We start from the raw sequence: 15,768 nt of genomic DNA, 5'->3' as shown, positions 1-15,768 counted from the left end.
GTGCTTTGCCTCCTGTCTCCCTTGACCTCTGTGCTTGCTCGGACTATGCGTGCTCTGCCCTGTCCCCACACTGAGGCACAAAATCAGCTCATTTAATCTTTCTGAGTCGGTTGGATTGCTTCCCAGTCAGCCCATTCACAACATCACTCAGCGAGTTGGGCAACTATACTGAAGGAACGTAGGGGTCTATCGCCACTGGCAGCCTCTCCTCCATCCCCGCTTCCCTTCTCTCTGCAGGCTAAACCCCTCCCTTGAGGTTCCCTGTGTTCTCCGGCCCCCACTGGTTTCAGCTCCTAAACCAGGGGGCTGGTCCAGAACCTTCTTCCGAACAAATACAGTGCCATTTGCAGAAGAGAGGGATTCCAATGAATATAATTTTCTCCAAATCAGTACATTTAATATTTTAGTTCTTCAGAAGAACTACTGAATCGTACCTGTTTGATGGAGGAACTTCCTTTGTATTGGTGGACCATTTTAGGCTATTAAACAAACTTAATTGCTCCGGTCCTTTATTGCTCACTGGGGGGTGTACTCAGGAAGAGGAAGAACAGAGCAGGAGATGATACCCGGCTTTTACCTGGAAGACAGCCGAAAGGCTGAATCTCCCTGATAACTAGCCAGGTAGTCAGGCGGATTTAAATACAGTTTTTCAAAAGCTATTTTTGGGACTTCAATTATAAGCATAATGTTTTGTCCACAGGAGACCCCAAAACTGGTTCTCCATACAGAGTCTTGTAGTGTAGGTAGCTAATGAGAGGGAGTTTTTGCTTCTGAATCAAATGAGATGGAAAAGGAAAAGCCACCTCAAAATTTTAATGAGCTATACAAACGGTAGTGTCTAAGTGAACGGTAATTATTATTTTCAAGTGATACTGGGATCTTTGCATCCTGCCATTGAATCGATGCACAATTTTCTCTTTCTTGAAGCATCAGAGGATGAGCTGTGTTCATACTGAAATGCGGGGCAGGTGGATTTGGGTAAAGGGTCAGGCTGTTTCTCTGAGGCAGCGACTTTCTGCGCCTTCAGGCCACAGGATAGCGTTTCCCAGTCTGCAAGTTGTCCTGCCATTTCCTGGTGTTCTTGGGGAAAGACAAACGTGTGGATTCTTTCCTGGGCCGTTGGGCAAATGTCTGGCTTTCTTCTGGGGTCAAGTGTCCAAGGAAATGGGCAAGCTAAGGCAAGAAGTCATTCCCCCTGTGGACATCGTGAGATTCTGAGCATGTTCTCAAATACGCCAGTGTTTATTGTTAGCCTGGTCAGTTTTGCTTCTATGAATGAACTGTTTCTATAAACAGCCATGTGCTGAGTCCATCAGACCCTGGGATGCTAACATCGCTACCACTGGGCCACAGCCCCAGGTCCTACAGTGGATTTGCTGCCACACCTTTTTTAGTCCTCATTAATCAGTTTAATTTCTAAAGGCCACTCTTCCTTCATCCCTGCTCCCCTCAGCTTTTAAAATTAAAAAAACCTTGTTTTTAAAATAAGAATCTGGGCAGGTATGTAGGGTTCTCCTGTTAGGAGCTCCAGGACACACCCACCCATCCGCCAGTTAGTCACACAGACATCAATATAAAAACGGTTACATAGCTCACCCTTCTCTCTGAATAACAATGTTAGCACAGCACACCTCATTTAACAAAACATGAAAACATTTTACTTCCTCAGATCAAGTGTATCTATTAATAATGACTTAAATTGTCTGTACTGATTTCACATTATTAAGAAATCTCATTCCCATTGTGTGGAGGAATATGGAGAAAACACCCCACTAACTTACTTTCCTGACCTTGGTACCCAGCCCAGAGCAGATCGTGCAAAACAACAAAGTCACTTCTCATTTGAATGCCATCTTCTCCAAAGGTCAAGAGCCGCTTTCACTGACAGCCCAGGAGGGCTTTTTTGGAAGCTTAGAAACAAAGGTGCCCTTGAGTGTTGCGTGACCTCCGTGGCTGAGCGGCCACACCCTCGGCATGTATGGCCGCCGGTCAATAGCCCTGGAAGGACATTTATAGACTGTGGGGCTGTTGCTGGAGAGCATATCATAGACGCTTTCCCTGAAAAAGGTGATGGAGTCTCTTTATGACTGGCGTGGGGATTTAATTACATGATAAAATTGCAGCTCCTGCCTCTTGAGACAAATTGCATTTTAAGACTGATTGTTTTTTATGAATCTCACACAGGGAGCAAAATACTTCTCTCTTGAAGTTGGTCTGATCTGATGGTTATGCCCTATCATTTTTTACATTCCTTCCAGAAATGAGAAGTTTTCTGATCCTGCGGTTGAGGCGGGCAGGCTCCTGGTGGACCCTCTGGGCTGCTTTGCATCTCTGTGTAGAGCAGAGGGAGGCCAGCTTTGTCTGATGGATTGAAGGCCCATTTTATTTTTCTGTTGCAAAAAAGAATACTTTTGAGTTCCCGACAGAAAGATAGGAAAAAGACACAAGAAATATGAAGGACTATTCAACTTATACACAATGTCCAATTCTACTAATTTAAAATGCAAGTTACAGTAACAAGAGATTTTTTTTTTTTGGCCTCTCAAATTGTGAAAGAGTTTTTAAAAAATCGAGTGTTAGAAGAGTTCAGTGAAACTGATGCTCTCTAGGATGCATGTGGAGGGTAAATTTCTACACAATTTGGAAATATTTTGTACTGAGATCACATGTACAGCGCATATTTCAAGTATCAGCAGCTGCAGAGACAAACAGTAGAAATCCTTGCCTTTAAGGAGCATTAAACTTGGAGAGATAAACGAGGCAGCCATTTGTTAGCAAGGGGCATGAGACCATTGCCAAATGGAGGTTCAGGTATGATGAGGAGGATGCCTCAAGCAAGATATGAGCATGACCCCAGTTAGGGATGGGACAGACCATCCCCACAAATGGCATCTGAGCTGAGCACGGAAGGAATTGAAAGACAGGGGTAGCCCATGTCCCCCAAGGGTCTGTTCCCTTCCAGATCTGTGGTGGGGGCGGGGGCAGTGGTATTTTATTATTCTGGGCTAAGCGAGAGGCAAGTGTCACTGGCCTCAGGGCGGTGTTGCACGGGGCCAAGGGCACTCCAGGAAGGTGTGCACCCAGGAAGGCAGGCAGCCATCGATCCCATGGGGGGTCAGGCAGAGGGGGTCTGGGGTGGGCAACAAGCGGCAGACAGCACCCTAAGAATCGGAGCTGAGGTGAGTGGCAGGGACTAATCTTTGGGTGTGCCGCCCCAATCCCATTGTTAGGGAGGACTTGTCCCCCCAGATGCCAGCTCCTTCAGGGTGAACCCTCAGTTACAGAGAGCTGCCTTGCCTGGGAACTTCCCCAGGTGGCCAGATCCAGTGGCTGATCAGGTGTGGTCAGATGAGGACATCAGAGAGGTCCCACCACTTTGACCCAATGTGGGAAAACTGAGGACAGGTGTCTGAGTTGCAAAGCTCTCCTACAGGCTGGCCACCACGCCGTGGGGGCTGTGTCACAGATCACCTCTCCGTCTGCAGGCATGGCTGCCCCCCAACCTGTCCCAGGTGTGCATCCCCAGCAAATACTCTGCAAGGCAAACTCCACTCAGCATCAAACTGTCGCCCCCTAGGCCACCTGGAAGGACAGGTGATGAGGTGTCAGTGCAGGAGAAGGCAGGGGAGCAGGAAGATGGCCTGTCCCAAAGCCAAGAAGGGTATAAGGGGCTGTGGTGTCACTGACATGTGGCTTGGACCAGAGTTTCCTAACCACCTGAGATGAGGGACCAGGGATGATTTTTTTCTTCCAATTCATCACAAACTGCTTCTCTTTCAAAATACGGAAAAAAGAAAATTGAAAAAAGACATATAATTACAAGTCCAATAATCACACACGTGGATGTTGTGTTAATTATCAAATTGCTCTCGATGTTTTTAAATGCTTACTGTCAATTTTCTTGGCAAACACTTGGCAGAGCAGCACCTGGCTCCCGCCTCGCTCTGAGTAGCACCGTTACGGATCAGTGTCACTGGGGCACAGGCTGGGTGAAGGGACGCTGGGAGGAGTGGTGGGGTGACCTTGCTCGTAGCACATCTTTGAGGTCCTTGAACATTAAATAAAATATGAGCTGCACATTGTTGGACAGGGGTTGCCAAACGTTTTCCGTCCTGAGCCAGATAGTAAATACTTCATGTTTTGTAGGTCGTACGGTCTTTGTGGTAACTACTTAGTTCTGCCATTGTAGCCTGAAAGCAGCCACTGACACCCTGTAAATGGAAGAGCATGGCTATGTTCCAGGAAAACTTTATTTATATAAAAACAGGCTCCTGCCCATGGGCCATAGTTTGCTGACCTTTGTTGTGGGGAACCGTGGTAGATTTGTGGTTAGGAGAGCTATATGCACCTTCAAAGCAGAAACCTTACCACATCCGCTCTACAGTCCTCTCCCACCCTTCACTCCAGTGAAACCTGCTCTGTGTTCTCGAGGCCAACTTGCTAACAGTCAACGAGCTTTCAGGGACCCAGGCCCGTGTTTGCCTCTTTGCTCTCACGTCTGTCCTGCCTTAGGTTTGTGGAATTTCTTGACTCTGTAAATTTATGTCTTTCATTAAATTTGGAAAGTGTTTGATGATTATTTCTTTAAATATATATATATATTTATGCTCCTTTATCCTTCTCTTCCCTTTCCTGGACTTCAGTTGAATACAACAGACCTTTTAAATTGTCCCATATTCCCCGTTTATTTTATTTTCAATCACTTTGTGTTATGGTCTTCAGATTGGATGCTGTCTTTTGATCTGTTTTCACATCCACTGATTGTTCTGTCATCTTCAATCTGCTGGCAAAGCCTGTGAACCAGAACAAGCTCTGTCTTCAAGGGAGGTGGGCACACTGCAGTGGTAAAGAAGCAGGGAGAGTGGGGGAGGGGGCGTGAGCAGCCGGCCACCCGTGCCTCCTGGCACCTGCTTCCCACCTCTACCCTTCCTATCTGTATAGAAGAGGTTTTGGTTTTTTGCAAGTTAGATGACCTCATTCCATTGCTGAAAGACTCCTCACTGCCTTTCCAGATGAGGCTGGAACGCGTGGCCTCAGGCAGTACAGTCCCAGATGACCAGCCTGGATTGCCCTCCCTGTCCCCTGATTCACTTGCCCTATAGCAAGGTCCCACTTCCCTGCACGGGGTGCACACCCCCGCGGGGCCCACATTTCCTCCCTCTGCTTGGATTCCCTTCCTTTTGACCGCAGCCTGTTAAGAACACAATGATCTAACAAGGGCCAGCCCAGGAGAGTTTTGGTGTCCTCCATAGGCTATTTGGTCTATTAATGTTTATTATATACCTACTGTGTGCCAAGACACAGTCACTGGGACAAACCCAGTCCCTGATCAGTATCCACTGGCTAAATTTGGAATTGGAAGAAAATGGAATTTGAAATGAGACTGGGAAGTAGAACTGGGCTATAGGCAGGTAATGTGTTTGCCATTCCGATTAGTTCCTTAGGAATGTTCGTGCTAAGCAGAAGGGCTGCAGAGACCATTGCACCCTGGAAGAGCCTCTTTGCTATTATCCTCATTTCTTTTTGTTCTTTCAAAACTCTCAGTGCACTTGTGAGTGATGCTAATAGAAGAATGTCATCAGCATACATTATTTCCTTATTAGCCTGTTTCTCAATTTTGATTCTGAAAATATCATGATTTAGTCTAATTGCAATTTCACTGTGTTCCACAGGCAGTGATGGTTCATACTGGGGGGAGCTGAGACATGACCCTGTAGGATTTTTCTTCCTGCCCATATGCTTTGAAGCTGGACCATTAGCTCTAAGGCATGCATCTCATCTGTTCGCAGTGATTCAACCTGCTTCTTGGGAAAAAAAGAGCCTAGGGTGTGTGTCTGGTTGAGAGCAAAGAAATACCTTCATTTTAGGTGGTGGGAGATTCTTCTGTATCTACAGCATGAGCTGCTGCTGGAGCCATTTTATTCCTAAATAATTTAACTATATTCCAAGATAATCTGATGTTATTGTAGGAAAGTGTATTTCTAATAAATTCCACTTGATCTGGGTGAATCAATTCAGGCAGCACATAATTGAGTCTGTTAGCAAGGACTTTAGCAAGAATTTTGCAATCAGTGTTAATTAAGAAGATGGGACAATAATTTGTGCATAATTCCGGATCTTTTCCTGGCTTGTGAATCAAAGTAATAAGAGCAATGCTCCGGCTGGTGGTGGGATAGTGTCATTAGGTGCTGATTTATAAGTACTTAGAAAGGTTTAATTTCATTTTGCTTCGAGCAGGGTCTCCCTGCCCCCACACCCTCTGATCAGGGTGTACAGCTGAGATGGCAGGGCACTTTCCTCTCTGTCCTTCCCTGTCATTGCTGACCTCCTGCTTCTCGTTGCTGTTTTTACTCTGCAGCAGGGCACCCCACTCATCCATCCATGTTTTCTCTTAATACTCTTATTTGAGTTATTTGAAGCCAGGGACTCCATGCTATTGATTGCGTGTGTGTGTGTGTGTGTGTGTGTGTGTGTGTGTGTGTGCATGCACAAATGTGCACATTTGTGTATACTGCAATTCAAAGGGCTGAACACAGTTTCAGTGGGACATTTTTTCATAGGTCTTCCTGCAAACTGTGTGTTGGTGGGCCGGCATCAAGAGCCCTTGACTACAGGTGAGGAAACAAATCTGGTTTGTATGCTGCTGTTACCTGGCTCTTGACCAGTAAGGGAAAAGCGAGCACCTCAGTGTCCCCGTTTGTAAAATGCAGCCATAGGACAAACTACTGGTGTCATGAAACACTGGGACCTCAGGTATGTAATTCAACCTCCTGGGGCCTCATTTTCCTTGGCTGGGAAAGTGGGAAAGACAATAGCCCTTGGGAAACATGCACTGAATATAAGTCCTCACTGCACGTGATTCCCTTTGCCTTCACGTAGGGCTGGTTCCATTCTAACTGCTCTGGTCTGGGGACATGTTCTTCCAAACGATCAGAACACGGCTGGCCCCGGGCCTGGCTACCCCTTATCTGGTGCACTTGAGCTCATGAACCAGTCTCCCACCAGCCTTCCAGACGATGCCTTCCCTGCCCAGTCGGCCTGGAGCTGGCCGCCATTCCTTTGAAAGTGGGGGACCCCATTAAGATGCTCCACACCTGCAAGGCTGTTAGGGTTTTGTTTATCTCCTCTGTAAACACAAGCTGTCGGTCTTAGAACCCTTGTTAGTCCAATTTGTAAAGACCCAGGGACATGACCCAAGCAATCCCATCTTTTTAAAATAAGGAAATAAAGGTTCAGAGAGATGAGCCGACGGTTCAAGAGCACACAGGTAATGGCAGAGCCAAGACAGGACCCCGGTTGCCTCGCCATCCATTCTCCTGCCACCCCATGAAGCCACATGTCTCAGAGCCACCAGCAGCCTGCATGCTCTCATCTTGGGTTCTAATATGAGTCCACTGAGGCAGGAGCTGTGCTCCCTTAACTGACAGTCAACTGTTTGGCTTGGCTTGCACTGTGTTCCCTCCACGTGGTGGGAGGGAGTGGTGGAGGTGGCCCTAACATCATGGCGAGCTCCGTGTCGAGCCTGTGGGGACACGGGGTGAAGGAGAGATTGAATTCTGCGAGCGGACCCCACATCCACCCCAGGCTCACCCACACTCTTTCCCCACCTATATGTGCTACAGGGTGAGATCTCTTAATAAAAACCCAATTAGTATTTCTTTAACTTGCTTCCAGATGCTTAAATACCATTACCCCAAACACAACATAATGCCTCTAGTTTTCTATTTCAATCAGGAATTCAAGTAGCATCTTGACTTGTATATAATATATCAGCAGCAAAATCATGGGAATGCTGACATCCTTAATAATAGCAATTAGTAATCAGTTGTTTCTTAAGTAGTTTGATTACGCCAGTTGCCAAATTATACAGTTGATGCGGTTGGGGGCAAGAGGGGTCCGCCTCCCCTCCGCCAGCCACCCGTCGCCCTCCCTGTGCTCTCCGCGGTCAGTGAGCTGAGAGGTGCACGAGGGCGGCGAGGACAGGTGAGGCCGCCGTCACTGATGTTAAACAGCAGAGACGTGGCTTTGGCAGGAAGTAGAATGAAATATTCCTGTGCCGAGAGACCAGCCTCATAGTGTCTGTGGAAAGGCAGTCTGAGCCTACCCCGCTGCACGTTAGCAAAGGTACTTGGCCCGTCCCCGCCAGGCACAGCCAGAGTTTGGGCTTCTCTCGGGGCAGAGACCCCATGCTCGGCTCTGGATACAACAAGTGTTAGACAAGCTTCTTTGCTGTGAGGGGGTCATATTTTAGTTTGAAGTACACAGTGGGTATAAAAAAATAAGACTGAGGTCCTTAATGCTCTTGTGAAGGAAGGAGGTGAGTCTGGGGGCTGGGGTGGGCAGGGGCGGCCTTCCAGTGGAGGTGACCCCCTGCGTGGAGTCTGCAAGGACAGGGGAACGTTGGTGAGCAGAGTGGCACTCACGTGCTCTGGGGTTTGGGTGCAGCCCTGGTGGGGAGGTTCCTGTTGGGACGCAGTGGGCAGCACAGATGGGATTGCTGATCGCGGTGCGTTAGGGGACCAGCCCTGTCCTGTCATCGCACACACACGCACACACACATGCACACAGAGGCTGTGCCCCACCTGAGAGCGCCCCGGATCCTCACAGCGGGCTGTCCAGGGCTGACAGAGGTCCTGGTGAGTCTGAGTGGGAGGGCCGAGCGCCCCCTAGAGGCGGCTGTGCTCCTCCCGGTGGGGAGCAGAGTGTCCCAGGTCCATCCTTGCAGGAGAGCGGGTGGCTTTGCAGGGCACAGGGGAGTTGCTCCCTTGGGGGAACCCTGATTGATGACGATGCTTCAGCTTCTGGTCTGCTGCGGACTGGGCGTGGAGGGGATGCCCTGCACTTTGCCCCATTATCTGCTAAGGCTAAATTTTAAGTTCCTCTGATCTTTGCCCTCATCCAGGGCACATATGTCCCCCTGAGAGGACGTCTCCAGAAAAAGCCATTCCCACCATTTTCTTGCCTGGTGCCTCTTTTTCCCAGCATTTTTGTTGTGATGTTGACATTGAAAGGAATCATTAGTGTTCTTTTTGTCCTGTTTGGTGGGAGTGGTGAGCTCACAGAGCGGTGAGCACAGGGTGTCACTGACGGACGCGAGGTCCCGCGGGTCCTGTTGACAGGCAGGGAGAACTGCTGGTTTTATTCTTCTTAGTTTGGCAAATTGTCATCTTTTGAACAATACCTAGAATTCTGTTGAACAGGATTATCCTTGGGTAGAAAACTTTTCCTTCCCCTCCCCAGATGCGCCTGCAGGCGGCCCCAGCCCTGCCTCTTCCAGCCTGGGTGGGTGCTCCCAGCTCTGCCCAGCGCTTGGCAGCCCCATTTTCTCCAGCATGACCATCCCTTCATCTTTCCACCCCTCCTCCCAAGGATTTAAATCTTTCCAGCATCCATTCCCAACACGGGCTGCGCTGCGAGGTATTGCCATCAGCTCTGACCATGCTTCAAGCATTCTGAAGACCCCATGTGCATGTTAAGTCCAAGCAGCTCCTCTTCCTCAGGGACGTCCCACTCACAGTCACCTTAGAAAGAGGCCACTGTGCCCACCCTGGGGAAAGCGGAGCCCGTGCCCCATTTCAGGCTGTGTCAGCGAGTCTTTGGGATGTGGCCTCAGAGAGGCCCAGAGATGGAAAGGACCTCAGTGACCATCCGAGCCAGTGTTTCCCTAAGGGTGTCTGCAAACCCCCAGGCCCCCTTGTGGCGAAACCGCACCGAGCCTTCCGTATTCCACTGCACCAACCTCCGAGAGTAAGGCGGGCAGGGGACATTTCCCAGCTCATCCTCCGCAGGCCTCTGCTAGGGAAGCAAGAGTCTAATCTCATGCACTAGTTCATAAGTAAAGGCACTGGCCAGGGAGGGGAGGTAACTTCCCTGAAGTCACACATCTCGCTGGGGGCAGAGCCCAAGCTTCCCTCTGGAAGCTTCACTCCGAGGCTGGAGATTTCCAGATACCTGGGCTCTGAGCTCCTGGGAGGCAGTCCTGGCTACTATTCCTGTGTATGTCTTTCACCCTCCATACTGCCAGGCACACAGCAGAGGCTCACCACACTGTCCCCATCACATCACAGACCCCTCTGCTTTCTGTCCCTGTTGTTGGCACTAACCCCAACTCGTGGCCAAGACCTTCCCGCGGAGCTGCCCAAGTGTTTCTCATCTTTGCCATTTATCTTTGTGTTTATCCCACTCTCCTGGCTTGGACCCTTGTCATCTGTCCCCTGGGTGACTGCCTTCAGTCGCCTCCTAGCTGGACTCTCCTATCTGTTCTTTCCTTCAAATCCTGTGTTCACCTTTTAACTGGTCACAGGGGGCCATACCCAAAATGCAAGTGTGAGCGTGCCACTCCCCCCGTCCTCAGGTTTAAGGTCAGCTGGCTTTCCCTGTAATAAAATCTCTGGTAACAAGATGTGCCCTAGGGTCACATGCTTAATCATCGAGTGTGCAATCATCCTGAAATGAAGACAGTGCAGAGTCCTTAAAATATGTCATCAGCATCAAACTGCTCTTGCCCTTCTGCACTGCGCGTTTGGTGGGAAAGTACATACGTGTGTGATTTAGGATGTAATGGGTTCCGCGGGGGTGGGGACGGTAACTCCCAACACAAACTTCACTGGTTTCAAGTGTTCAGAAAAGTGGTAATTACAGTCAGGACGGTGCAGGGCAATCAGAAATGTGAGAAGAAGTGATATTTTAAGTTGAGCATTTCGAATCCACAGATCCCCAACCAGATGAGGTGCTTTTGTAAAAGGGGATGTGCAGAAAGCAGATGGTGGGACCACAGGGTGTGACAAAGGTAGGAAGGGCTCAGGGAAGCCAACGAAGGGTGGTCATAGCCATGGTGGGAGCCCTTCATCCTGTGTCCCAAGGGGCAAGCAGGGAGGTGGGAGCTGCCAGCCAGGACCCGAGCCAAGCAGCAGCAGTGCTCGGGCAGGCAGGGCCCCTGGAGTCACCCCGTGCCCGCCTGGCTCCTTCCAGCTCTGCATCAGCTGCACCCACAGGGAGTCAGAGAGCACAGGGCAGGTTATGCGGTTCAAAGGGTCAGCCTCACGGGTGGGTACAGAGCAGGCAGGGTGAGGGTGGGTCAGAGGGCAAGTGCAAATGGGTAGCTCAAGACCCCCGGCCAACTCGCAGGTTGTGATTGGCCAGTTTCCTCCCCACACCCCAGGCGATCTCCTGGTGCCGTGTAGTGGGGCCTGCTGCCTGTCTAGGCCGAGCTAAGATAGAACGGGGCATGCTGCTCTTCGGGCTTGTGGCTTTCTGGCTGCCATCCAGACTGTGGCCCCAGATATTAGGAGAACCAAGGAAAGGAAGCAGCAGGAGACGGTTTCTCCCTAAGACCTTAAGCAGCTTGCTTCCGTCCCCAGTGAAGGCAGCCCAGGGGGTGCCCCCGAACCCAAGGGAGTAGAGGGGTGGGCGCCCCCTGGGATGTTCTGATCTTTTGTCTCTCTTCATCAGAATAAAGCTCTACTGGCACCTATGTCCCGTGCACACTCTTTTTGTGCACTTGTTGCCTGTGTGAACATGTGTTCATGCATGTGTGTGCATGTGTATGTGTACATGAGTGCACACACGTGTGTTGAGAGGCAGTGTGTCTCAGGGTGGAGAGGGGCCCTGAACATTCCTTAAGGGCCAAGATAAAGAACATCTGAGAGGCTGGAAAACAGCACAGTACAATTAAGAGCAAATCCTAGGTCAGGGAGAATATTGTTGGCAAATATGAATGAGGGAGCATCTATCTATGTTACATCAAGCGGTTCTACAAAATGACAGAAAAGATGCAGAGAAAAGGGGAGAAATGGGAGCCAGGGACCCAAACAGGCCAGTCAAGTGTGAAGAGGTCTACAAAGAAAACCAAAGGCTTTGTGCTGGACGGCAAGGACAGAATGGATGGGCAGGGCAAGGAGGATGCCCACAGCACGTTATTAAAGGGGTGATTTATGCAGCACGAATCTTTGTCACCAACGATGTTGAGGGTGTGGTGAGACACACAGTCAGTGTCAGAGGAAATCGAAATACTTCCAGAAAACAATTTGGAAAATTTTCTATCCTTGTTCCAATAATAACTTCTCCTAGGAAGTTATCCTAAGACTATCATCCCAAACAAGAAAAAAGCCACAGTGAGTGCTAGCACAGATGCTAATTACAGCGTTACTGATGGTAGGAACAATGTAAACAAATATTCCCCTCCTGTAGGCATTTGGTTTAAGTATTTTGTGACTGATCACCTCAAAAGACGATTGAAATCAAGGAGATTTCGTGACACCATGGAAGATACTATAGACATATTAACTCAACAGAGCAGAATACAAAATTATACCTACCACCTGGTTAAAAATAGGGGAAATTTACACATGGGAGAAAATGGAGAAATGAAACCGACACTGGGTGAGGTTGGTGGTGCCGGGCTCCCTTTCCTTTTGTGTTGAGCTCTAATTGTTGCCTACATAACACACGGCTGGACACCATGTGTGCAGTGTGCCTGTGCGTGGGAGTGAGAATCAGATGGCCAGCACTTGCCTTTTCCAGCCCTCTGCTCTCCACTTCAGCAACGGCTCCCCCCTCACATGCACCAGGATGGCTAATCTAGGTTCAAGCACAGCAGATTCATTCCAGTTACCTACTAGCACCCCAGGGGGCAGCTGGGCTGAGGGGTCTTTCATCCAGTCGTCGTTGGCCAGTTCTATGACGGCATCCACGTGCCCAACTTCCGTGCAGATCAAGCGCCTCACACCTTCCTCATCGCTGGCGTCCAGGGCAGACTTTAATCTCTTCACCAGATCTGAGGTGACCGGGTAGTCGGGAAGGCAGTCAGAGTTGGACATTGTAATGTCGTTTTTTGTATTGACCACTTTCCTTCTCAACTGAGTCCAGTGTTTGCAGCTGAGCCTCGGAGTGGTGTGGACGTGGTTATAAATAGAAGAAGAGGCTCGAGTTGCAGTGACTGTGGAGGGCCACCTGCCAACAGCCCTCCCCGTCCCCTTTTTTGAGGAGAGACAGGAATTCATCCTCCCAAAGGCCACAGTTCAGGATTATTCTACAGATGGAGCAGTAAACATATTTGTGAGTGGGGCAAGAAGAGTGGATGTTATTTTAAAAGAAATCTCTCCTAGATGCAGTGGAACAATGTCTACTTTTACCCAAAGCAAGTCTCTATCCAGAGACTTGAAAAACTTTTTCTTGAGGCAGGGCTTGGAACCTGTGTTCTGCGGGAAGGACCACTCTGTGACACTCTACAGCACCTACCCCTGCCCTTCATCTGAACGAGAGGCAGCATGACCGTCGGCTGGATGTGCCTTGACTGGAAGAGAGCAGCGGGTCTTCGGTGTCCAGTTCAGGGCAGGGGGGCTCAAGCAGATGAAAGCTCAACCAAAGAAAATGAAAACGAGGGACCTAAATGTCAATGGCAGCCTCTCCCACCCCAAGGCTGGTAAACTTGCCTCAAAGCGCCCGATTCCATGCCCTGTGAGGTGCGAGGCCCCCAGCTGCTCTCTGTGCATTCCTCTGCTTGGGGGTGGGGTGGGGGTTCCCCAACCTCAGTCCCTAGGGCTCCTGGATCTCCCCGCGTAACTGTGCACAAAGCCCAGCTGCCCAGCAGTTTGCCTGCATTTTGTGACCATTTGACGAGCTGAGGGGCCCCCAGTCTTGCCACCTCTTCTCCTTGTCTTGTTCTCTCATCTCCCTGTGTGATGGTTAGTTTTATGTGTCAGCCTGGCTGGGCCATGGTGCCCAGATATTCGGTCAAACATTATTGTGGACATTCCTGTGGAGGTATTTTTGGATAAGGTTAATGTTGACGTTGGTGGACTTTGAGTAGAGCAGATCACCCTCCATGACATGGGTGGGCCTGACCCACTCAGTCAAAGCCCTTAACAGACCAAAGACTGATGTTCCTGAGCAAGAGGGGGTTCTGTGCGCAGACTGCCTTTAACCCCAGCCACACGTCTTCCTGGGTGTCCAGTTGTGCTGGCCCAACCACACATTTTGGTGCCAACCTCCGCCACTGTGTGAGTCAGTTCCTTAAAATAAATCTCACTCTCTCACATGTATGTGTACACATCCTATTGGTTCCATTTCCCTGGAGAACCCTGGCTAACGCGCCCTTCCATTCAGCTTGTGTGTATGATTTTACAGGTTCTAGTCCCTACACCGACACCTCCCCCGACACGGCTGGCATCTGCACTTGAGGAGCCAGCCCTGGAGTTGCTCTCCAACCTCTGTTCTCCCTCCTATCTAACACAGCCTGGATTTTTTTTGCTGTGAAAATGTTCCTGGTCCTTGGTGATGGATCATGTTGATTTAAGTTAAAGTCAGTCCTATTCTCCTTTGCCAGCTACTCAATGTCCCAGCCCCCTCTGAAGCCCAGTTCTGGGCAGTGAGAGCAGGCGTGGTCTGCTCTGGTGTATCTGGGATGCTTTTTTGCTTTCCTGATTGAAAGGGGAAGTAGTGGCTGGTTTCTCCCTTTCCCCTTCGTCTTTCTTTGAACATGGTTGTGATGTGTGGAGCTGTGGCAGCCATACTATAGTCATGAGGTGACAGACCCGAGATGAAGGATCAACATACTAAGGAGAGTGGAACAGAAAGAGGGGAAGAGATGGCTCCTTGATGGCATTGCCAAACCTTTCCCCCCTGCTTAGAGCTGTCAACCACCAAACTTCTTGACTTTATTCCCTAAGCTCTATTTGTGTGTTTTTGGTGACTTTCAGCCTTAAAGTATTCCTGGTTGATATAGGTAGTGTGCTCACTCTGCCTTTAAAATCATGGAAATGTCTTAGTTTCAGTCTAAAGAGATGTAGCAGAAATGGCTCAGCCTATGATAAGGGATGTGAGTCAATCCCCCAAGCCTTCTGTTCTTTGGTAATTGAACTCCTGCCTTCCATGATGAACTCTCACTGGAGCTGGCAAGAAGAGCAGACAACCCGGACTGGAGGACCAGTGGCATCACGAGCTAGGGCCATCAATAAGCAAGCAGCCAGGGCCACCAGAGGGACTGCTTTCCAGTGTCACAGGGACTGAAAGTGGACCCAGATGGAGACATTCCTGGAGTCAGTGACAATGGGTTCTGCCTGGAAAAGAGATAGGAACTCAGTGGACCAGTTTTCAGTTCAGATGTTTGGCCAACTTGGAGAGAGTGTGGTTGGTCTCTTGTTCTTTCTTTGGCCAAAGAATTGTGGGTTTTGAAAGAGGTTTTGAGTCTGACTTTCTAAGCACAAATGCTTTGGCATCAAATGCCTTATATTTAGAAAGAAATTTAACACCAGCACCCTTGTGGAAATACAAAGAGAGGGACGGTAGTGACCATAGGAAAATCATCCGAATTTGAGTAAGGTGATTTAAAGAAATACACTGAGAATTATTAGAGATTGCTATCAAACTTCAAATCAGAAGGGAGGTAAAGATGAAGCACTTGTTAGGCAGATAATAAGATGACAAAGCCTCAAAATGTGGCACTCACTGATCTTAATTACCAAGCTATCTGCTGGGTGTTTAATCAGTAGCACATATACTATGCTAATTATTGTGGCTAATTTTGTTATAATGTAATTCTTTATCAACCCTGCTATGTATAAATTAGGAATAGAAATGTAATGAACACAAATTATATTTAAGGCAACATGAATTTCTTTATTTCAGTGTAAAATCTTCTAATCTCTATCCTTATCTTTCCCCTTTCGATTAGCTCATGTGACTTCCAACTGCCCACCTTGCCTCAGCGCCCCTCAGTCTGAGCCATCATTTGAGGAGAATGGAACCCAGCATCAATATTTCCCCTTC

At 49.0% G+C, this 15,768-nt stretch overlaps 1 protein-coding gene and 1 long non-coding RNA gene across 7 annotated transcripts in view; one reads left to right on the top strand and one right to left on the bottom strand.

Moving 5' to 3' along the window:
• ASB18 (ankyrin repeat and SOCS box containing 18) overlaps positions 1–13,980 on the bottom strand; it is a 60,283-nt gene extending 46,303 nt beyond the window's left edge. The window contains exons 1-2 of one of the 6 annotated variants that reach the window (XR_008998124.1): positions 12,614–13,980; positions 799–2,390 (exon numbers count right to left, since the gene is read on the bottom strand). Coding sequence is in view for 4 of the 6 variants with exons in the window: in XM_057503395.1 (XP_057359378.1) it covers positions 12,614–13,001 (388 nt within the window). In the remaining 2 variants the exon portion in view is untranslated. Of the gene's footprint in view, positions 1–798; positions 2,391–12,613 lie in introns of those variants that run through there. The other 5 variants (XM_036901066.2, XM_057503395.1, XM_036901071.2 and 2 more) reach the window with 5 other exon arrangements.
• LOC130684027 (uncharacterized) lies at positions 5,692–6,615 on the top strand. Its single transcript, XR_008998125.1, has 2 exons — positions 5,692–5,826; positions 6,561–6,615. It is a non-coding gene; the product is annotated as an uncharacterized LOC130684027 (long non-coding RNA).
• Positions 13,981–15,768: the final 1,788 nt, after the last annotated feature.

This window comes from Manis pentadactyla, chromosome 6 (genome assembly GCF_030020395.1).
Source record: "Manis pentadactyla isolate mManPen7 chromosome 6, mManPen7.hap1, whole genome shotgun sequence".
In the NCBI taxonomy this organism is placed as follows: Eukaryota; Metazoa; Chordata; class Mammalia; order Pholidota; family Manidae; genus Manis; species Manis pentadactyla.
The sequence above is the reverse complement of the archived record's forward strand: the minus strand, read 5'-3'. Positions and strand labels throughout refer to the sequence as shown.